This window comes from Cajanus cajan, chromosome 8 (assembly GCF_000230855.2).
Source record: "Cajanus cajan strain Asha chromosome 8, NIPB_CcT2T_4, whole genome shotgun sequence".
Classification (NCBI taxonomy): domain Eukaryota; kingdom Viridiplantae; phylum Streptophyta; class Magnoliopsida; order Fabales; family Fabaceae; genus Cajanus; species Cajanus cajan.
In genome coordinates this window covers 3929512-3953597 of record NC_138524.1, presented here as the reverse complement: position 1 = coordinate 3953597, position 24086 = coordinate 3929512, and the positions used below count along the sequence as shown (strand labels likewise).

General features: G+C 28.9%; 2 protein-coding genes across 5 annotated transcripts; both read right to left on the bottom strand.

Moving 5' to 3' along the window:
* Nucleotides 1-18: 18 nt before the first annotated feature.
* Nucleotides 19-5556, bottom strand: LOC109818383 (MATE efflux family protein). Of its 2 annotated transcripts, XM_020383829.3 has the most exons (14): nt 5050-5554; nt 4873-4967; nt 4265-4373; nt 4084-4139; nt 3716-3771; nt 3124-3262; nt 2869-3006; nt 2715-2783; nt 2492-2602; nt 2091-2219; nt 1181-1258; nt 623-694; nt 474-533; nt 19-389 (listed from the first exon to the last, which is right to left on the bottom strand). In XM_020383829.3, the coding sequence occupies exons 1-14, from the start codon at nt 5480-5482 to the stop codon at nt 288-290; spliced, it is 1647 nt and encodes a 548-aa protein (XP_020239418.1). In that variant the 5' UTR covers nt 5483-5554; the 3' UTR covers nt 19-287. The 2 variants fall into 2 exon arrangements, with proteins under 2 accessions (XP_020239418.1, XP_082918048.1); XM_083061922.1 differs by lacking the exons at nt 19-389; nt 474-533; nt 623-694; nt 1181-1258 and adding an exon at nt 1265-1429 and having other exon boundaries at nt 5050-5556.
* Nucleotides 5557-7169: 1613 nt separating this feature from the next.
* LOC109818386 (protein DETOXIFICATION 46, chloroplastic) lies at nt 7170-13469 on the bottom strand. Of its 3 annotated transcripts, none has more exons than XM_083062078.1 (14): nt 12795-13460; nt 12617-12711; nt 11673-11781; nt 11488-11543; nt 11153-11208; nt 10525-10663; nt 10268-10405; nt 10116-10184; nt 9895-10005; nt 9513-9641; nt 8571-8648; nt 7951-8022; nt 7650-7709; nt 7170-7565 (listed from the first exon to the last, which is right to left on the bottom strand). In XM_083062078.1, exons 1-14 carry the CDS (start codon nt 13249-13251, stop codon nt 7464-7466), a joined length of 1671 nt encoding a protein of 556 aa, XP_082918204.1. In that variant the 5' UTR covers nt 13252-13460; the 3' UTR covers nt 7170-7463. The 3 variants fall into 3 exon arrangements, 2 of the variants coding, with proteins under 2 accessions (XP_082918204.1, XP_082918205.1); XM_083062079.1 differs by having other exon boundaries at nt 12819-13458; XR_014428469.1 differs by lacking the exons at nt 7170-7565; nt 7650-7709 and adding an exon at nt 8867-8997 and having other exon boundaries at nt 7964-8022; nt 12795-13469.
* Nucleotides 13470-24086: the final 10617 nt, after the last annotated feature.

Here is a 24086-nt window from a genome sequence, read left to right as displayed (position 1 = left end):
TTGGTCGAAACAACAGAATTAACATCTCTCTCGGGGTACTAGAGACTTCTTCATTAGCATGCTACAATAATTTAATTGCATTCTTGTTCAGCTTACAAGCATTCTGAACAACATTAAAATACACGAGAAAAGATCGAGACTGGCTGCAACTTAGTTGCAGTGCATTGTGTTGCAATGCAAAAGTAATGTAATCTGTGTTGAATAGAAATGTATGCCTATTTTATAATTCTAATTTGCGAGCAAAAGACAATATTCTTCTATAAATAAAACAAAACAAAGGTCACTAACTAAGCTGTCCTTAGCTTTCGCAGCTTATACTGGTCTGTATCTTCCGAGTATAAAATGCCCTTGGAAGAAAGAAGGCGCTGGAGGGCAATTGAAAACCGAGCCTAAACCACAAAAAGAATACCAAATCAGAATGATTCAAGAACTAATACTTTAACTTAATACAAGCTCTAGGTTTTATTCTTTACCCATTGAAATATTGCGAGGGAAAACCAGCAGCCTAGCAAACCGTATTTACTACTCAAGGTCTGGGCATCACAAAAAAAATGAGTATTTCAGGCAAAATTTGTTGGTCAGTAGTACTATGTACGCCAGGAGTTCAAGGAAAGGTCGTTACCCATAACACAAGGGAACCCACACAAAAGCATCCACACATCGAAAGACTTATAAATCTCAGATCCCGTCCAGCCTGCATTGGCAAAGATACATTGTTACAATAGCAGTTGTGTCAAATTAAGCATTAGTTGCCATTACGATTGAATAATAACATACTACTTGTTCAATTTAATTAATGTTCAAACAACAGAATTTAGTTGCGTTTGAGCAAGTTTAATGGAACACAAGGACAAGGTAGAGGTTAACAGACATTCCATGGATAAAGGGGGTGTTTGGAACAACTTATTTGCAGTGTATTTGAACTTGTGCAAATAATTTATAACTTCGTACGTTTTTTAGCTTATTTCAAAAAGCTTCTGGCAAATTTTATTAAAATAAGTTATTTCTACTTTATTTCAGTTAGTTTTTAGTCAAATTTATAACAAAATTTCTATATCATAAGAGCTTACAGAAATACACACTTAAAATTCCTTAAACATCCTTGAAGAGTACGTGCGTGAAAAAGATAGTAGTTTATATGATTACTTTTCCATCTATATAGAAAATGAAATGAACATACCAGCAATGTTCCCTCAAGGCTGTGAGTAGGTGGAGTTATAGCCAGCGCTATAAAGTATGGAATCAGCACCTTATGCATCTGCAGGGATACGAATACAGTAGTTAACAGTTATCTTTTGTCTAAATTCCAAAATATTATAAATAACTAAAAAATTGTTGCCTTTCCACTTGTATTTCCAGTTGTGTATCAGCTGGTCCGACCAATTCAACCAGGAACGGGTTAGTAACCAGTTCAGTACACCCTCTTTAACTGATTATTGGAAAACCAGTCAAGATTAGAATCATGTGAATGGGCCAGTTTAGTTCTCAATTATTCTAAGCGTCTACGTACAAAAATGTAAATCTTCCACCACCAGGACGCAAACCACTAAGCTTGTCATTATGGCTGTTTATTTCACTTTTTATTTTATTTTATTTAATAATATTATGTTTTATATTATATTTAGTATTTATTTATTTTAATAATAGTATTTGTGTAACTTAATCTTATTTATTAATTCAACTTTCACCAATTTTAATAATGCAAGACACATAATATGGTTACTTGTGTAATTTTACAATCTAACCAAACGTGATTTCTGTAAGTTTCCTACTTAATTATTACTTTTTGTTGTGTGTGTATAAGTAACATTGGTTGGTGTAAAACAAAAATTAACATTGGTTTGACCACGGTCAACCCATAAACTGTGAACTAGTATCTTTATTATTTTAACGATTGACCTGACTTATTATGATTTTAAATCATAAACTCTCGAGGAACACAATAAACCAGTGAACAAATAATGATTTAACTTCTAAATGCTTGATTGATAATACCACCACATGTTTTGAAACAAGTTGCAAAGGATTTAAAAATTATAAGGGAGATAACACAAATATGAAATCAAAATTTTAAAAAAGATTGAACTGACCTCCTGAATGACCATCCGATCAGGTGTAAAAACGTAGGGAAATAACCAAGGAACTGATGTTCCAACAGTCCCTAACAATAATCCAAGTATAACTCCGATTGTCAAAAGAGACCTAAGAAGCAATCGGGCCTGTTTATATTATCAAAATGTGAAAAAGAAGGATTCAGAAACGAGAGCTACATATCCTTTTAAAAAACAATTGATAAGTAGAGATAACGTGTTATCATTTTATAAAAACTACCCTTCCCAAGTGAAAAAAATTATCCTCTTAGATAACATGAATCTAAACTAGACACAAAAGAGGAAAAAAAAAAAAAAAAAACAGAGATGTGAGGACAGTGGAGAGACCTTGGACATCAGAGTAAGTTGTTTTTATGTCATTGTAAATGAGAAAAGCTAACCTTTGACAAACTCCGATTCACTCCATATATTAATTCAGGCATAAATGATTGGGCAGTTTGGGAGAGAGGTTCACCCCATACTGTACACATGGTGTAGGTTTGGACCATGACCTGAAGAAAGAATTAAGTTACCACTGGCTTTTCAATTTGGTTTTCAGGAAAAGCTGAAATAGCAGGCAAAGGAAGGAATAGTCACAAAACAGGAGACAGAAATTAAACTAACTTGATGAGCAGCCATTGTATGTGTACCCATTGATGTAGCAAAATATATAAGTAGTGAGTAGAAAGCGACCTAAACATTAAAACATTGGATTACATTAAAAGGTACTCCAGACAAAGCTATAGGTCTGGTATAAATGTATAATACTTGACACAACCTTTGACATCAGTGTCAAAAAAACTGGAGCAGCAAGCCCAAATATATTCAGAAGCTCCTTCCCTGAAGGAATGGAGAAGGCAAGTGCATTATATCCCTTCATGTTTAGAGTTTGAATCATCATGTACGCAGCAACAACCTAGAATCAGCAAAGGAAAAGAAAAGCAGAATATAACAAGTTAGAGTACTCTGGGAAGAGGTACAACCATAATGAAACAATTCAATATATTATGATGCATAAGTTAGCTCAGCATACTTGAGAAACCATTGTAGCCCACGCAGCCCCTACAATTCCATAGCCTAAGCAGGTGCACAAAAGTATACAACCAGTGACATTAATAACAGTAGCAGCAGCCAGAGACTTCAAGGGTCCCAAGGAATCTTTCATACCAAGACTGCAAAAAGTGAATACCGAAACAATAAATTAATTTAATTAGCCAATTCTGACCATGTTTTTCATATCATACAAAGAAAATGTTGAGATTTGGTATTACATTAAGCTTTCCTAACTAATTGTAAACGCAACTAAAAAAAGTTGTTTACATAGATTTTCTTAAGAAAGTAAAAACAGAAAGAGGAAAATACATACTTTGTTCAAAATATAAGAAACAGACAATATAGAGGTAAAGTAACCTTGTTGTCTCAAAAATGTCAATGTAAGGAAATTTTAGCCAAGAGTTTCCAACAAAATATCAAGACAAAATCTTCAATTATATTGAACAGTAGATCGACATAATATCAATTGCAACATGAAATAGAATGTCAAGACTTAAGAGCAGTATCTCAGATTTAACATAACCTCTCACTTCAGAGAATCAGATGTTAGAAATTAAAAAGCATATTTTCACCTCGCACTTTGAGCAACCCATCCAACAAGTAAAGCAGGCCATGCCAAGCCTCGAATCTAACATAATAAAAGAGTGTAACTGAAAAATCACTGCAAGAAATTAAACAGAGGATAACACCATAGCTTATCATTTTTATAAAAAATAATTAATATTCATAAAGAAAATTATTATTAGTTATTAACAAGATTTTATCCCTTTGTAATGAAAGTTTTATTACCTTCATCTACAAATTACAGGATAACAATAAGTTGATATAAGCATAAATTACTTCCATCCATAAATAAATGATCTGTGACTTCTGGAAGTGATAGAATATGAATTCAAGTCTTAATTTAAACTGAAGGAGATAAAATGACGTAGAAACAAACCTTGACATAAGTGCTAGCTGCAGGTACTATGTGTGCATTCTTTGGCCCAGTGAAAGCTGAAAAGGCATAAATAGCAAAATCATCAGTTGTGAGATTGGTTCTGCTACCCTTTCAGCGTAATTGAATTCTTATGCAAAATCTGTTGAACAACACAATGGCTAAAGCACTACATTTTCAATACCAGTTATAATTGAAGCACCAAATAGCCGTGTGAATAAAAGCATCATAATGCCACAAGATAACCCAACAAAAAGCAAGACAGATATGTGATGTTGTACTTCTTCTTTGTCCTACACAAACTCATGAAAAAGCGGTATAAGTCCTGAAAGTGCACATAGTGGTAGAAATACAGATTTAAGTCTACAAGATCATGCCGATTTAGTCAAATCCAGAAACCATACATAAAGCAGTGGCCATTGCATTACCACATACTCAAATACTGCAACACCGAAGGCTAAGCTGTAGATATTAAGTTTATATCAAACGACATATATCAACCAATCTAGCTGGCTCCTTAGTCTTTACTGCTAATAATTGTTATAAGTTCTCACGTGCAAGTTATATATAGGAATAGGATCAGACATGCTGTAAGATTTGCAAAGAGAAATGCAAAACCAACGAGCACCAGCCAAGCTTGTGGTTCATCCTACCTAGTAAGTAGTAACTTCACTCCTTGTATATTCCTAAGAACATCTGTGGTGTCAATATTCACAGATTTGAATCTGGTGTATCAAATATTCGTAAGAAGAGATGCATCTTATTTAGCATCCAATCACATTTGCAACCAACCTGTTTAGCAAGGGCAGTGGCAACCATATTGGAAGTAGCAATTGATAGAAACATGAACACGTAGCTCATGTAATCGCAAACAACTGTAGCAGGACCTGCTCAAAGGAAATTAAAATCAGATAACTGATATTTTCCATAACTAAATAAAAATCTAACAATCAAGATTCAATGCCATACCTAAAGCAGCAAGCTCAATTGAGCTTCTCTGACCGATAACTGCAGTATCGATGAGACTCATAAGCGGTCCACAAATCCATAGACCAGTTGCTGGTCCAGTAAACATGACAATTTCCTTTATCTGACTCCATATGCTTTGATTCGCGAGTTCCTTCTTCTCACCCTGCCTCGATACTACTTCGCCTTTGTCTTCTTCTTCGAAAGCGTCGCTGAATTGGCCTTCGCCGTGGCTTGGAATCGCGCGAGCGGTTACGAAGCGAGTGTGGTGAAATGTGGACGCTGAGGCTGCGCTTGAGAAACGGAGAGAGGGAGAAAGAGAAGGTGAAAAGGAACGGAGAGGAAGGCGATGGTTTGGACATTTGGAATTAGGGCTTTGGCGGGGAGAGAATTGGAGAGAAGTGGGAAGAGGAATTGATGAGAGTTTGAATGCCATGTTTGCTGTTAGCTCAGGTTAAGTGGAGTGTTCCCTCCCGCACCAAATACAGGATTCACGATAGTATACTCATTGTTGAAACCATTTTACGCGTTGAATGGATTTTCCATAAAAACATTAAAAGAAAAAAAAATCAAATACAATTTTGGTCTCTAGATAGACACATCTATATTTTTCTTTAACAGGGATACATGCTATATTATTAACTTTAACCTTTATTCATTTAATTTTTAATTATGCAATTTTAATTCTTTAATTTTATAATATTTATAATTTTAGTCTCTTCGTAGAATTTTTATTTATTAATGACTAAATTTATATTATTGGTAATATGACAATTGAGTATATAACATGATAATTAATATTTAAAAAGTTTTAAATTAAATTACATATTTAATTTAAATAATATTTAATAGCTTCTGATTATATATTAAAGAAATTTATTTGTTTAGTAGTTGAGTTTTCTTGTTGGTAGTAAGAATGAAATGATTCAAATCTTATTTTTATTATTTAAAATTTTTCTTTTTCTAATTTTTATAAAAAAGTGTTTGCATTATCCACTACATCAACACCATATCATAACATCAATGTCACTTGTGAGTTTCACATCATCTATTATCATATGCTAGTATCACATCAACTAAAGTTAATATTGTTATATTTGGAAGATTAAAATTATTTAATTAAAATTTGGTTGAACAAAAATATACAATTGTAACACTTAAAAAAACAAAAGCCTAAAAAAGAAAAATAAAATTAATTATAGATTTTATAAATTAACATCGATTCAAATACTTTAATAATTTTAGTATTAAATTTCTTGACTAACATTTTAGTTTTTTTTTAATTTATCTTTTATCATTTATTATTAGCACAAAATATATTTTTATTTTGTCAAAGACAATGACTAATAGTTCATTTAAATTTAAGATAACTTATTTTGTTTGTTTTTTCTCCTAAAAATTATAGAATAATTTATTTAAATGAACAAAGATGAATAAAAAAGGCAATGAATCAAAATTTAAATGAACACAATTATCGAAAGTCAAAATTAATATAAATTTTGTATTACTAGAAAATTAATGACTTATTAATTAACGAATTTATTTATAACCATGCGTTGACATAAATGATCTACAATTTAATCCAAATTTACATTCTCCATAATGTGAGTTTAACACCCCTCAAAGAGTATTTCTAACATGTTATTGGCTTATGCTCGATAATATCAAAAGTATCATCCTCTATCTACTATTTTGTAACCAAAAAAATAACAATTTCATTTTTAAATATTAAGATTAGGAATGGCAAAGTAAATCACACCCTATAGACTAATCTACGATCCTATCAAAAGTTGATTAGTTGAATTAAACATTCCAACTCATTATATCGAATGAGTCAACAAGACAGATTAACCCACCAACCTAAATAATTTTTAAATATTACTTTTAACTTAATTTATAACTTGGTGTGTATCAAAAGACTTTGTTATAATATAATTTTATTATTATTAAACGACTATTAGTATTTGTCTCGTGATTCTTTAAGGAGTATTATAATTTTGTTGTTAAAAAATTATTAGTAATGATCTTGATTAACAAAGAAAGATAAGTAATTTAATATTTTTGTATTGTACTCTTGAAATTGAAATACAAATTTATGTTAAGATTTTAATTAAATTCCGCAATTGCTAAAAAAATTATAATATAAATTTTAATGTTCTCCAATAACAATAGATGAATGTTACATCAACAATCTTAACTCCAGCGCATGAAAAATAGACCTCACTAGTCACTCCTATGTTCATTTATTACCAGACAACATTATTTGACCTTATCGGGAAACATTATCAGGTCAAATAATACGATTTGGTCTAGCTCACTTTACCTATGGCTATGGATTGAGGTGGCCGGACTATCTTCTATCCTTATCACGGATTCACGGGTGTGATGAACTATAAATATAAAACCTAGGTCACATACTAGGCAGTCCTTAGCTTTAGCACCTTGTACTGGTCAGTATCTTCCGAGTATAAAATGCCCTTCGGAGAAAGAAGGCGCTGGAGGGCCATTGCAAACCGAGCCTAACAATCATAAAAGAATTGCAAATCAGATTACTTTATGAACTAATACCGTAACTTACTAAAAGCTCTAGGTCTTATTCTTACCCATTGAAATATTGCGAGGGAAAACCAGCAGCCTAGCAAACCGTATCTACTACTCAAGATCTGGGCATCACAAAAAATTAGTGCTTCAGTCGAAATTGGTTAAACAATATAACGTGTGTTTGGATTGATTGCGAGTTGAATTCACTATGATTTTTGGAAGCAGGAAATAGTTGCTTTTGCGGTGACTTTATCATGATTTTATCTATTTGTTACTTCCAATAATCATGGGGAGTTCAACTCGCCATGAATTCAGAAACACACTACTAGGTGTGCCAGGAGTTCAAGGAAAGGTCATTATTACCCATAATACTAGTGAACCCACACAAAAGCATCCGCTCATTGACAAACTTATATATTTCAGATCCCGTCCAGCCTGCATGAGTAGAGATACATCAAAGTTACACTAGCAGTTATGTGACACATGCAGGTTCCTATTTTGAATGAGTTGTAACGTTGGGGATAAATTTAAATCATCAAATTAAGAATTAGTTACCATTATGATTGAATAATATCATAATATTGTTTTAATTTAGTTAATGTTCAAACAACAGAATTTAGTTGAGCTTGGGAAAGTTAATGAAACACAAAGTAGGAGTAACGAGCAATTCCATGGATAAAGTGGATAAAGGGGGTGTTTGGAACAACTTATTAGGAGTTTATTCGACTTAGAAAATAGATTATAATTCTTGTAAGTTCCTTTAAGCTTATTTCAATATACTTCACCAAGAAGTTTTATGGTCAAATTTACGAGATAAGTTCTCATGTGACAAGAGCTTATAGAATACACATTTAACCAAGTTGTTTAAACCATAACACAGCCCAAGTTCTATTTCACCCACCCTAGAAGTGTAAGTACAGGAGAAGAAATAATAGTTTTATATGCTCACTTTCCCATTTATATAGAAGATGAAATGAACATACCAGCAACGTTCCCTCAAGGCTGATAGCAGGGGGAGTTATAGCCAGGGCTATAAAGTATGGAATCAGCACCTTATGCATCTGCATCATTACAAATACAATAGTTAACAGTTATCTACTGCCTAAATTAAAAAATATTAGTATAATTCATAAAAATCTCTGCATTCCCATTTGTTTTATCTGTTGCGTATCAGCTTATCCGACCAGTTCAATGGGGAATTTGTTCTGTATCCAGTTTGCCGCATCAATCATTTTACAAAATTGATAATTCAAACTAGTTAAGAATTGTGTGAACTGGCCTGCTTAGTTCTTTACTGGTTCGATCTTCTTCCCAAAAAAAAAATGTAAATCATCCAACCCCAGGATCCAAACTTGATACCTCTAGCTTCATCAACCATCACCAGGCTGCTTGCCACTACGGCTCTGTCACCTGTGGTTGCTTATTTCACAAAATATTTATAATAGAATGTTTTAAATCAAATTGAAATTATAGTTACTTTACTAATAGTATTTATGTAACTTAAATTTATTTATTAATTCAACTCTTACTATTAATTTTTAACATTGCAAGACACATAATATGGTCCTGTATGTTATTTTAAAATGTAACCAAACTTAATTTCTTAAAATTTTATATTTGATTATTACTTAGTGCATGTGCGCGTGTATAATTAAAATTAATTCTACCACAGTCAAACCCATAAACATAAGTATCTTTATCGTTTTAAGTTAACGACTAATCTGGCTTTAAAAACATTATTACACAAATTATGATTTAAAATAATAAACTCTCGGGTACAAAAAAGCCAGAGGGAAAAATAGTGGTTAAACTTCTAATGATTAATAATGCCACCACTTATTTTAAAACAAGTTGCAAAAAAATTAAAAGTGAAAGGGGAGACAACACAAATACGTAATCTAAATTTTTAAACAGAATCAACCGACCTCCTGGATGACCATCCGATCAGGTGTAAAAATGTAGGGAAATAACCAAGGAATTGATGTTCCAACAATCCCTAACAATAATCCCAGTATAGCTCCGATTATCACAAGAGACCTTAGAAGCAACCGGGCCTGTTGATATTATGAAAATTCAAAAATGAAGGATTGAGAAACCAGAATTGAATATCTTTTTATAAAACAGCATTCATAAGTTGCGATAACATTTTGTCATTTCATAAAACTATCATTGCCAACTAAAAGAAAAAATTACCCTCTTTTAAAACAATAACTTGAATGTAAACTAGGCACAAGAGAGATCAGAAACCAGAGATGAGGATTGGACATCAGAGTATGCTTTGTGACATTATAAATGAGAAACACTAACCTTTGACAAATTCCGATTCACTCCATACATTAATTCAGGCATAAATGATTGAGCAGTTTGGGAGAGAGGTTCACCCCATACTGTACACATACAAAAGGTTTGGACCATGACCTGAAGAAAGAATCAAGTTATCACTGGCCTTGAATTTGGTTTTCAGAAAAACCCAGATAGCAGCCAAAGGAAGGAATAGTCACAAAACAGGAGACAGAAATATAACTAACTTGATGAGCAGCCATTGTATGTGTGCCCATTGATGTAGCAAAATATATAAGCAGTGAGTAGAAAGCCACCTAAACATCAGAACTTCAGATTACATTAAAAGGTTAGATTACTCCAGACAAAGCTACAGATCTAGTATAATACTTGGGACAACCTTTGACATCATTGTCATAAATACAGGAGCAGCAAGCCCAAATATTGTCAGAAGTTCCTTCCGTGAAGGAATGGAGAAGGCAAGTGCATTATATCCCTTCATGTTTAGTGTTTGAATCATCATGTAAGCAGCAACAACCTAGAAGCAGTAAGGGAAGAATAAGGCAGTATATAATGAGTTCAGTACTTTGGGAATAGGTAGAACCATATACAATACAATTCAATGTATTATGATGCATAAGAGTTAGTTCAGCATACTTGTGAAACCATTGTAGCCCACGCAGCTCCTACAATTCCATAGCCTAAATAGATGCACAGAAGTATACAACCAATGACATTTATAAAACTAGCAGCAGCCAGAGCTTTCAAGGGTCCCCAGGAATCTTTCATACCGAGACTGCAGAATGTGAATACCAAAACAATAAATTAACTTAATAGGCCAATGCTTACCATTTTTTTCAAATCATACAAAGCAAACATTGATACTTGGCATTATATTAAGCTCTGTAAATTGTAAGAGCAACTTAAAAAATGTTGTTTGCACAGTTTTTTTTTTCTCCTAAAGGAAGTAAAACCAGAAAACCGACAATACATACTTTGTTTATCATATAAGAAAAAGACAAGATATATTCCATGAATCCATATAATGAGATGCTATTTCAGAAATGTCAAAGCAAAGGAATTTTGGCCAAGAGTTTTCAACAAAATATCTAGAGAAAATCTTCAGTTATATTGAACAATATTTCAACATGATATCAATTGCTATTATGTAATACTGTAAGAGAATGTCAAGACTCGAGCAGTATCTTAGTATCTTAGATTTGACATAAAAAACTTCCAACCTCTTCAGAGAATCAGATATAAGAAATAAATAACATATTTGCACCTTGCACTCTGAGCAACCCATCCAACAAGTAAAGCAGGACATGCCAAGCCTCGAATCTAAAAAAAAAAAAAAAAAATTGTAACTGAGAATCACCCACAGCAAATTATGCGGAGAACCATTGCTGGCTTATCATTTTTAAAAAAATTAAGAAACATAAAGAAAATTCTTATTTTCTAGATTCTTTAATGCCTTCATCCATAATCACAAGAAAACAAAAATTGATGAAAGCATAAATTACTTCTCTCCATAAAATATTCTCTAACTTCTTGAATTTATCAAGCATGATTTGCAGTCTTTATTTAAAGCAAAGGATATAAAATGATGTAGAAACGAACCTTTACATAATTGCTAGCTGCAGGTACTACGTGTACATTCTTTGGCCCAATGAATGCTGAAAAGGCATAAATAGCAAAGTTATCAGTTATATGATTGGTTCTGCTACCCTTTCAGCACAAGTCAGTTCTTGTTATCCAAAATGTGTTGAGGAGAAAAAACGACTAAAGCACTCCATTTTCAATACCAGACACTGTTGCAGCACCAAATAGCCTTGTGAACAAAAGCATTGCAATGCCACAAGACAACCCAACAAAAAGCAAGACAGATATGTGATGTTGTACTTCTCCTTTGTCCTACACAAACTCGCGAAAGAGCAGTATAAGTCCTGAAAGTGCACAAAGTGGTGAATATGCAGATTGAAGCCTACACAATCGTGTAGATTTAGTCAAACCAAATAATAACATATAAATCATTGCATCACCACATACTTAAATATTGCAACATTGAACGCTAAGCTGTAGCATGTAGATTTTAAGTTCCTAATGACCAACATATACCAACCAATCTGGCTGGCTCGTTTTTTGCCAATAAATGATATAATACTGTGTTGTCCTCGCGTTCAAGTTATATATAGGATTGAACATGTTGGGTGTGTTTGGTATAAACTAGCTTATAAACTAGGAGCTGAAAAACTGTAAAATTATAAGCTATCTGATTGAATCAAAAGTGTTTAGATAAATTAGCTAATAAATGTAGAATGACATAAAAAGATTTTATAATGAGAACGGGAAATCACGGTAGGCAAAAAGGTTTTTAAATTAAGAATTTATAAGCTATAAACTAGGTCAGTTGACTTATTAAATAAGCCATAAGTTCTTAAAATAAGCTTTTGTACCAAATCAGCTTATTTTGATCAAACTAACTTATAAGCTAGTCAAATGAACTTATAAGCTCCTCAAATGTCTTATCAAACACACTAGTTATAACATTTGTGAAGAAAAATGCAAAACCAGGGAGCAACAGTCTAGCTTGTGACACATCAGTGTAACTTGACTTCACTCATCACACTTACTAACATAACATCAACGGAGTCAAATCTGGATCTGGTGTGCCTCGTGCATCAATTTTTCGTCAGAAGACATGCATCTCATTAAGCATCCAAAACCCAATCAAAAATTGGCAACCAACCTGTTTAGCAAGGGCAGTAGCAACCATATTGGAAGTAGCGATTGACAGAAACATGAACACGTAGCACATGTAATCACAAACAACTGTAGCAGGACCTGCTCATGGGAAATTAAAATAACATAACTACGACATTTCCATAATTAAAAGAAAACCAAACAATGTGAGGCATATAAGTGACAATTTATCACTGTCGATGGCATGCCTAAAGCAGCAAGCTCTATTGAGCTTCGCTGACCGATAACTGCAGTGTCGATGAGACTCATGAGTGGTCCACAAATCCAAAGTCCGGTTGCTGGTCCAGTAAACATGACAATTTCCTTTATCTGACTCCATATGCTATGCTTCGCGAGTTCCTTCTTCTCACCCTGCCTCGATGCTTCTTCGTCTCTGTCTTCTTCTTCGAAAGCGTCGCTGAATTGGCCTTCGCCGTGGCTTGGAATCGCGCGAGCGGTTACGAAGCGAGTGTGGTGAAATGCGGACGCTGTGGCTGCGCTTGAGAGGCGGAGAGAGGGAGAAAGAGAAGGTGAAAGGGAACGGAGAGGAAGACGATGGTTTGGAAATGTGGAATTAGGGTTTTGGCGGGGAGAGGATTGGAGAGAAGTGGGAAGAGGAATTGATGAGAGTTTGAATGCCATGTTTGGTGTCTGCGGGGGAGGGAAGGAAGGAAGGGGAAGCAGAATATTCCCTCCCACCAAACGCAGGCCTCACGATGGGTAACAGTGTGTTTGGAAATACGTTTCCAAACACATTTAATCACGTCCGATATCAAAAAGCTGGCACAGAGAGAGTGGGTTTAGTAAACCCGCTTAAAATCACGTTTTTAACGTGTGACCAAATGCGTTGCAACAACCTCTTTTAGGCGTTGTATGGATTCTCGGTGGTGAGCATGAGCACTAGAAGAAGAAATTTAAGTACTTTAATTTTTGTATTCCTTCCGTCAAAATAAGTAATTTTAGCAAATATCTCAAAACAAATAATATTAGTTATTATTAATTTAATTTTTCTCTTCATAAATTATTCGGTTATATTAATAGTAATTTTATTTGTTGAAATAAAAGAAACTTTTGCCTGTTTGGGATAATTCATTACATGTGTTTGTTTGAGAAAAAAAGAAATAGAGTTAAGAAAAATAAAGAAGAGAGAAATAAGAAAGTAAAAATATATATAAAAAAATGAAATGAAAATTTAGTTTTTTAATTTAAAAATATTAAAAAATAGAGGATAAAAAATATTTTTATATATTTGATAAGATGGAAAGAAATAAGTTAAAAGAAAAATTAATAAATAAATAAAATTAGAGTCAAAAACAAGAAAAAAGAAGAAGAAAGAAATGGAAAATTTTTCTTAAAAAATTTTTGATCACTTTTTTTTTTGTTTTAATAAATTAAATAAAAAGTTATATAAGTAAAAAAAAACTATTATAATCTTTTAAAGTAAAATAAATAATTAATTAAAAGCAAGTAAATAATTCTAAAGTAAATTTTTTTAGCAAATTAAAAGTGAGTAAAATAATAAACTTAAAGAAAATAAATAAATCTAAAGTATATAATCCATTAAAAAAAATTATAAAAGTTTCAATCGTTTAAAAAAAATCAATATAACGTTCAACTTTTCAAAATAGTATTTTTAAAGTAAATTTAATCGATTAAATAAAAAAAATTTACAAATTTAAGCATTGAAAAACCATTTAATCAATTTACAATAATTTGCTAATCTATTATGAGTGAATTTCAAACACATGTTGTTCATTTTCACACCGATTTCTGAAGAAATAAAAAGTGTGAAATCCACACTTCTTTTTATTTCTTCACTCAAGCATTTATTCGATATCAAACATGCTGTGTTTTTTATTTTTTATTTATTTCATGGTTCTCTCTTCTATTTCTTTGATATTTTGATGGTATCAAATATACTGTATAAAAAGAGATAGACCAGTTATTTACTATTTTATCAACATACTATTAATGTACAACTGACTATTATTTTAGTGGGGTTGGAGTAGTATGATTTTTTTTTCTTAGTGAAATTAAAATAGTATCCACAACGTCGTAAAATTTAACTCTTGGTATTCCGATGATAAAGAAAATCATATAATATGACTATATGAGACATTTTTTTTCAAACTCATTTCATACCATTCATTTTAAATAAGACAATTTAAACTAAATAAACATGGATCCAGGCCCATAGCATAATGGGCTTTCAAACTAAATAAACATGGATCCAAACCCATAGCATACTAGGCATTTGTTTCAAGACAGATGATAAATACACATCCATTCTCGTATAAACACACTCCTTTTTTTTTTTTAAAATATAAAATATCTAAATTACCCTTTAAAAAAAATGAAATTCCTAAATTTACACCTCCTTTCCCCGCACCCCCCTTCCCCTCACAGAACGGCACCAGAACGGGCCGTTCTACTTGCAGCACGGGCCGTTCTGGGGCCGTTCTGTTGCAGTACAGGCCACCGCGTCACTTTTAAAATGGCTACCTTATGACTGATTTTAAAACTCCAATTTTAAAAGTCATTTTTGTACTAGTGTGTCTTTCCATATAACAAGTAAGACATTGCGCACCCCTCTTCTTTCTCTTTCTGGCACTCTTCTTCTTCTTCTTTTTTTCCCGCACCTCGCACACCCCTTTTCTTTCTCTTTCTGGTACTCATCTTCTTCTTTTTCTTACTGTTACGGAAAGTTCTTTCCAGAATTATATAAAAATGTTCCGGAAAATACTTTCCATAATATTAAATTCTTATTCTGGAAAGTATTTTCCGGAAATGTTTTGTTACATGATTCCGGAAAGTACTTTCCATAATATTAAAGTTACTATTACGGAAAGTTCTTTCTGGAATTATATGAACAATAATTTTACTATCTAATGACTGTAAAAGTACTTTCCGGAATGTTAATGACCGTAAAAGAACCTTTTTTATGCTGGTTATGGTGGGGCTAGTCCTTTTTTTCTATTCAGAATGACTGTAAAAGTATATTGCTTAATGACATTGAGCGGAAAGAGACTTTGGGAAGAAGAGGGGTGTGGAGTGTGGGGTGCGGGGAAAGGGGATGCGGGGAAGGGGAGTGTAAGTTTAGGAATTTCATTTTTTTTAAAGAATAATTTAGACATTTAATATATATTAAAAAAAAAAGTGTGTTTATACGAGAGTGAAGGTGTATTTATCATCTGCGTTGTTTCAAAGTTCAAACCCATTGCATACTTGGCATTCGTTTCAAGACAATTTAAATAACAAAAAGGATGGGAAAAAAAATAGATTTTTGATGGTGAGAAGAATTACGTGAAAGTCACAATTGAGAGAATCTATTTCCGTACATAATACACATAATATTAATCAGATTTACAAGTAATGAAATAATATTCTCTTGTAAGTATCATTAAATAAATTAAGGTTTGTTAAATAGGTAATTAAGTAGTTTGATGGATCGATGTAATGATTAAATATATTATGTTTATATGTTGAAAAAGTAAAATATTTAATGAATAATTTGTATTTATTTTTATTAGAGTGAAAATTTATCAAACCAATAATAATCACAGGACTATGATATGAGATTGGTCTCTAATTCAATGAAAAAATACTAAAAAAGAAAATAAATAAATAAACAATCTCGCAACCTAGTAACTTATGTTGGCTTGGATAATATTGTATTTGTGAGATGAAACGAAAACAAATGAGGTAATGAAATTACTTTTGAGAATGGCACCAACATTTCATACATTTTTATTCGTTCCCTAACATTTACACCAACAGTCCTAAACGTTTGCCTCATACCAGCCTCTTCCTTATATAAAGTGCCACTAGGAGAGAAAAGGCGCACAAGAGCAACTGAAAATCGAACATAATGACCGATTAAGAATTACATGTCATAATATTTTAAAATATATATTAAATTTGCACTTCCTGTAAGTTCTAGACTTAAGTCTTACCCAATGAAATCCAGCAAGGGTAAAACAACAAGCCTTGCAAACCATATCTATTAATTGGGTATTATGGGAATATAGATCAAACTATTATTTACACCAAGAGATCAAGAAAAAATTGTTGCTAATAATACCAAGCGACCTAGAAAAAAACACCCACCTGTTGACAAACTCATATTTCAGATAAAATAGTATGCAATTTACAAATTTCAATAACATTTATTACATAATGCATCCAGTTGCCTAATTTTGAAGCAACTGGGAGACATAAATTGTCATATCACATGTGTTTTGTCATCTAACGATGTCAAACACAAGAACACAATTTAGCTGAACTAACCGGTTAAATGCAACTACAATAAATAAATAAATAAATAAATAGAAGCACACAACACGAGTCATTCCATGAAGAAGCCCCTAAATATCCTATAAGAGAACGAAAGAGAGAAACAATAGTACTTCATATTTTTTGTCTTCCTATTTAATCAAGGGAACTGAACTGCTAAAATTATAATGAAAAATTAAATGACAGAAAATATTTGTAGCATGATGTGATTTTAGATATATCTTCTAAAACAATACTCCTTGTTTATAGAGACAAAACCCATATCGATTATGATATGCTTATAAGATAATTGATCTATGACATAGGGAACTAAATCACCTCTTTTTCTTATTCCCATCTCTACCGTGAGTATCTAATCTTCCCATTAAAAATTGACGTTTAAAAATTTTGAGTCTCCTAGTTCATTGTAAAATTAACACAGGAAGTTATCAACCAGAGTGACTTACAAGTTACAATAAGAATTTTACTAGCATTTTTGTGAGGATTTTTGGTCTGAACAGTAATGTTTAATGTTCTTAAAATGTGATAAAAAAACATACACGAAACAATAAATCACATTTATATATTATAATAAAATTTTCTTCATAGCTGTTGATCTCGGAACTTAAAAATTTATTACTTTATCAAAATTGGGTATGAAAGTAATACGAAACATATTTTGTAATTATGTTGGAATCATAATCCCTTCATTATTAAGATGAATATTTGATTCAAATTGGGCTGATCAATTTAATTAAATTATTAAATTATTAAATTTAAAATATAAAATAACATTTATGTGAGTAATTTAATGTGATGATTAACGTGATTAATTTTTCTTTATATTAGTTTGATAAATATAAAATATAGAAAATAATATTAATGTGGGTAATTTAATTTTTCATTATTATTTTTTATCATAATATATTATACAATTCTTTTACGTTAATTAAAATTTTAACTTTTTTGTATAACATAATATTTTTAAAAATTATATTACACAATAAATATATTTTTTATATAATTAAAAAATAAAGCAACTGATTATAAAATATTTCTAATAGTTTGTTATATACTTAATTAACGACTACAAATGTAATCATTAGAACTAATAAATTTATTTTTAAATATTAATTTATCAAATAACTAATATTTTAACTATGCAATATATAGAGAATAATTTTGGTTTAAATATGTTTTTAGTCCCTCAAATTTAGGGTAAATCTATTTTTGGTCCCTCAAATTTAAAATTGTTATTTTTAGTCCTTGTAATTTCAAAAAATCTTATTTTAGTCCTTATATTCAAATTTTGTTAAGAAATTTATCAAATATTATTGCATAAAATTTACTTATTCATGTCCCTATTAGTGAAAATATCACATTAAATCCAGTTGATATTGCATAACTATCATAATTAGTCACTTTCAAATATGTTATTAGTGACTTAAGGGACTAAAACAATATTTTTGAAAATTATAGGGACTAAAAACAACAATTTTAAATTTAAAGGACCAAAAACAAATTTGTCTTAAATTTGAGGGACTAAAAACATATTTAATCCGAATAATTTTTATATGAATAAAAATTATAATATTGTTTAGGATAACTAAAATTTATAATAAAGAATACTTTTGAATATATAAAGTATATTATAATTAAAATTTGTAACAAAAAATTATATTTATTATGTATAAGATTTATCAAAAAAATTGTGAAATAAAATTATTTTTAATTATTGCTATTTTTTAAATGTTAAATTTAATTTATAAATAAAAAATGATAGATTAAAAATATAATACATTAAAAAATATAATAACATTGTTGTTAAAAGAAAAATAGCTAAAAATGTTATAGATATATAATGATCCTTCAATACACCACTTTTATTCAATATTTTTGTTTAAATTTATATAAAATAAATAGCAAATTACATTTCTTTCTCATAAGAGATACGAATATTAATTGTCCTTCTCTCTCTCTTGTGTTAAAAATTACAATCTTCTCCATCAATAAATTTGAATATATGACACTTTACTATTTTTAAAATTTGTTGTCAAAATTTTGGTAACTTCCATTACAAAATAAATGTTATTACAAAAATGTCCATTACACTAACATCCTCTCGTAGATGTACATATTACATCGCTTTCCTTTCTTGTGTTAAAATAAATATTTTTATACTTAACAAAGTAAAATATATTACACTTAAAAAATTTATTATTTGATTTACATATTTATTATTATTTTAAAATTATTATAAATTTTGTTAAAAATAATTATAAATTAAAAAATATTCATTATTGTTTTTACAAAATATTTTTAAACTTATATCTCATAAAAAATATATATATAAGTATAATAAATCAAATTTAAATATCACGATAGTATTTGATCAATGTAGATAATGTAATGTTTTTATAAATATTTAAATAAGATAATATTTTCGTTATATAATAGTAATTATACATTGTAAAATACGCATCAAGGTATTATTTAACTGATTTTATTAATAAAATATTTTAATAATATATAATAAAGTATTGTTGATTACTTTTAGATAATATAATGCTAAAATATGTATATCAAATATATAATTGTTTAAATAAATATATTTCTATTAGAAATATATTATTAAAATTGATTTTATTTAGTTAATATAATGGTAAAATATTTATATTAAATATATATTTTAAATAAATATATTTATATAAAAAAAATTGTTATTAAATCAGATATAATTATCATAAAATTCAATACGTGTGTGTGATAGATTAAAAATAATATATGGAACGACCTAACCTATTAATATACTTAAAATAGTACAATTATTATGCAATGAAAAATATAAAGTATTCAACTACTATAAACTTTTTCATGCAACAATATTTTAAATATTTATGTAACGTATAGATGTAAAAGATATAGAAAACATAAAACAATTATTAGAATGGTACAACAAAACAAGGTTATCTCTTGCATGACCAATCTTTTAATAAGTTTGTAATTTAATCCTAACTTATTTTTATATTAAGTATAATTATTGTATTTTATAAGACCATTTGAGCCGATAAAATTTATTTAATTTCACTAAAATATGCAAAGAATCAAAAATCTTTAAAAAAATGTAAATTTACATATTATTCATTCTCTAGTATAAATATTTATAAAATTTTCATTTTATATTCAAATATAAACTAGTTTTAACAGTTAAGTAGTTTAACGATATATATAAAGTAATAAGTTTACTTTATAGATTTAAAAAAAAAAGGTTTACTTTACAAGATCTATTAAATGTATCATCCAAATAAGTGTAAAAATGTTTTATAAATGTATAGTTCTTTTTTTTTTTACTCCACTTATAGTTAAAAAACAAAGGAATGTCATTATTTGTGAAGAAAAAGCCTTACAAACACGAGAATAACAATAGCAAAAGTATTGATAGCAACCTGGGATCGTACTTTTCATATTATTAAATATATTTAAAAATGATTTTTTCCTATTAAAAAAATGAAATAATAATAATATTTGGGTCACACGCTTTTAGCATGCCCCTCGCATCTCGCGTGGCCTGGATAAACAAATCTGTTGCAAATTGTCAAATTGATGTGTGTAAAAACATTGTCAATGACTACGGTAGAAATGTCATTCGGTGCATTTGTGTAATTTTAAAATTAAATAAAAATCAACGGTCACTAATAATTGGGTCTGAGCAGAAAGTTATAATTGTGAGAATATTTATAAAATAAAAAAAAAACACAGGGAGAGAGAGTAATTTAAGAGAAAATTATAAAAATAATTTTTTTTAAAATATGTACATAAAATAAGATGATTTCTTTTATTAATAACTAGCAAAGAAAAATATTTCATATCTCCATGAAAAAATAAAATCAAATAGTATTTTTGTAAAAAATAAATAATCATGAGTTATTATTTTAATTTAAAAAGAAGATTTTTTTTACACATATTTTTCTTATTTTGTCTTTTAAATATATATTAGTAAAAAAATTAATATAAAAATAAATTTGTCTTAAAAAAAATGGACAAAAAAAATTTCCCTAGACTAGTGAGAGAAAAAAAAACACTTATTCAGTTTAAAAAAATAAAAAAAAAGAGAGAGAAACATATTATTATTACCGAGGATAAAGTAAGAAAAAAATACCTGTTAAGCGAGATAATTTTTTTTTTTATTAACTAGCGTATTAAAAATATTTTGTGTTTCTTTGTATTTTTTAAAAATAAAGTAATAAAATATGTAAACAAATTTTTATTAGTTATAATTATAAGAATAGTTGTTAAAATAGTAGAAAAAATCATTTAAGAGATAATTTTAAAGATTAAATTGTAAAAAAAATGTGAATACCAATTAAAATAGTTTCCTCTATAGTATAAGTACACATATGTGTAAAAAAAACTCAACTTCAGTATTAAATTAAGATAACCCATTAGTTTATAACCTTAATGATACAGTAATGATAATTAAGTGCACTGTGCTCGATGACAATATTGCGCCTACGACTTTTGTGTGTCTTGAGCTACTGCATGTTATTAATTATACTCCCAGAGAGGAGTTTATTTATTTATTTATTTGTTTATTTTAAAATTACATGCATGTCATTTTTTTTAAAGTTTTATACCAATACTTAATATTTAATTTTTTTTTACTTCAAGTTCAACAGTAAAAAGATGGTGATAAGGAAAATAACAGATCAAAAATTTATATTCACACCTTGGATTCTTAAAAAAAAAAAAAGTATATAAGTTGTAAAAAATGTAATCCCGATTAAATTATTTTTTCCATTATTCATTACAAAAAGTATAACATTTCTTTATTAATAAAATTATTGACCTAATATGTTTAAATTGAAATATTTTAATATTTATATTTTATATGTTAAATTTAAATACTTTTTCACGAGTAATTTAATATCTTGATTGTCATTTTTTATAAAATATAAATTGACTTATACTAGCGTGAAATACACTTCTTTTGGAGTTTATATATATATATATATATATATATATATATATATAGATTTACTAATATTTAAATTGTATAATCATAAGATAAATGACTATTTTAAATAATATTTTTTTATAAAATTTAAAAATAAAAAACATATCTTATAAGTGTTTATATAATAATACATTTAAATACTTTAAATATTTAATTATTTATAATATATATATATATATATATATATATATATATATATATATATATATGTGTGTGTGTGTGTGTATGTATGTATGTATGTATCACTTTAAGCTAACTAATTAATTTTCAGGTAATTGAGGGTTGTAGAGTGATCCATAGAGTGAAAGGCCTCTGATTTGTGGTCCAGTTGACCTTGAGGTAAAAGAGTATGAGTAGTTTCCTTTTAGAATTGAACTTCGTAAGTTTATTCTTAATGAATTATACAGATAAACAAAAGAGTTAGGCTTTAGAGATTCTGACTTTTTCTTCTTCATTTTGGATTTCTTGGAGGCATGAAAGGTTTCTTAGGTCCTTGAGGTAGCAATTTAAGTATTTGGAAGTATAGAATCTAAATTGGAAGAGTGCGGAGCTCGAAAGTTCATATTTTCTTTTTTCCACATTCCCATATTGCTTGGAGTTTGAGGTAAGGGAAGCTAGAACAAATTGTTTGATCGATTGACGAATTGTGTCGTTGTTTTCATCAAATATGAGCAAAATGTGGTTGAAATCATATTGGAGGGTCAAGGGTTTTGGTGTTCTTGGGTGTCAATGTGAACTTTGGTGATTTAAGTTTATATGATGTTGCATGAGTTGTTTTGGCTTGATTATGAGTCATACATGACTTGAATTGATTGTTGGATGCTTTGCGTGCTTTAGATTTTTTATTTTTTAAGTTCTTTAAGCAATTTTTGAAGATTGTCATAGCAGATTTTTTATATGACGCTAGGTGTGCCTTCGTGACGTCGGACATAACTTCAAATAGAGAGTTTTGTCTCTAAAGGTATAATAAAAAAATTTATTTAAACTCTATTGTGTTTTTGATTCCTAAGGTTCTAATTAAGCAGTTTTAGTTTTTCAAGTATTACAATTGTATAATTTTTGACTTATTTAAATTACATATATTATAATGTTTAATAATGTATTAAATGATATATATTTATTATTACTAAAATTATGAATAAATGTAATTTAAATAGGTAAAAAATTTATTTAATTGTGATAGACTAAAATTATAAAATTATGGTACTTGAGAAGTTAAAATTCATCAATTAAAAACAAAGAGGTCAAATTATATTATTGTGATATTTAAGAAATTAAAATCATTCAATTAAAATTTGATGGATTAAAATCGCATAACTATTATATTTTAAAAAAATAAAAAAAATATTTGAGCCAAATATTAGATATTTTATTAATTTTATAAAATGAAAATCAATTTAGAACCGTTTTTTCATCACTAAACGTGTTATAAAACGAAATAGAGAAAGTATAAAATTAATTATCATCTAACTTAATCAATTTTACAATTTTGATGAATTAAGTAATTAAATATTGTGAAAGGAGTAGTTATGCTTTATTTATTCTAATTCGTTAATGCATGTGTACGATTTCGAGAAATCATTTATGTAAGAGATGATATTTTGTCTGTATAGGTAAACATTTCTTTAAATGTTTTATTATTTTTAACTAAAAAAGAAGTTTTAACTATTTTTTTATAATGAGATTAAATTTTTTTGTTTTTTCTCAAGTTCCGGTATCACTTTCAATTTATTTATTTGTTAATTTTATATTAATTATAATATTTTAAGAAAAAATTATAGATAATTAAAAAAAACCATATATTTCAATATAAATTATAAATTATTTATTATAAATCTAAAATATAATTCATATATTAAAAATATTTATTTATTATTAACTTTAATTATGATATAGTTTATACATTCAAAAATATTTTTAATTATAATTTATAACGATATAAAATAAATATTTAGATGAATATAAGGTAAATATTTTTTGAAGGGAAATATAAGGTAAATATTAAAACTCATAAAATTCCGATTTTAATTTGGATATTTTTCAGGAAGTGTTTCATCATCATGTAAGAAACGGCATTTAAGTTTTAACTAATAGGTCAGCCTAATAATAAATATCGGAATAAATTGAAGACTTGTCAATGGCATTGTGGTCACTGCAAAAATGCGGAACCAAGTGACAAAACGTGCATTTT

Excerpts from the sequence above, each read along its gene's own strand:
- LOC109818383 (XM_020383829.3), bottom strand. The coding sequence starts at position 5,482 with ATGGCATTCAAACTCTCATCAATTCCTCTTCCCACTTCTCTCCAATTC. Across the intron at positions 4,968-5,049 it reads AATTGAGCTTGCTGCTTTAG|GTCCTGCTACAGTTGTTTGC; the intron begins GTATGGCATTGA and ends TCCTTTGAGCAG. Across the intron at positions 390-473 it reads CCCTCGCAATATTTCAATGG|GCTCGGTTTTCAATTGCCCT; the intron begins GTAAAGAATAAA and ends TTTGTGGTTTAG.
- LOC109818386 (XM_083062078.1), bottom strand. The coding sequence starts at position 13,251 with ATGGCATTCAAACTCTCATCAATTCCTCTTCCCACTTCTCTCCAATCC. Across the intron at positions 9,642-9,894 it reads TGAATCGGAATTTGTCAAAG|GCCCGGTTGCTTCTAAGGTC; the intron begins GTTAGTGTTTCT and ends TAATATCAACAG. Across the intron at positions 7,566-7,649 it reads CCCTCGCAATATTTCAATGG|GCTCGGTTTGCAATGGCCCT; the intron begins GTAAGAATAAGA and ends TATGATTGTTAG.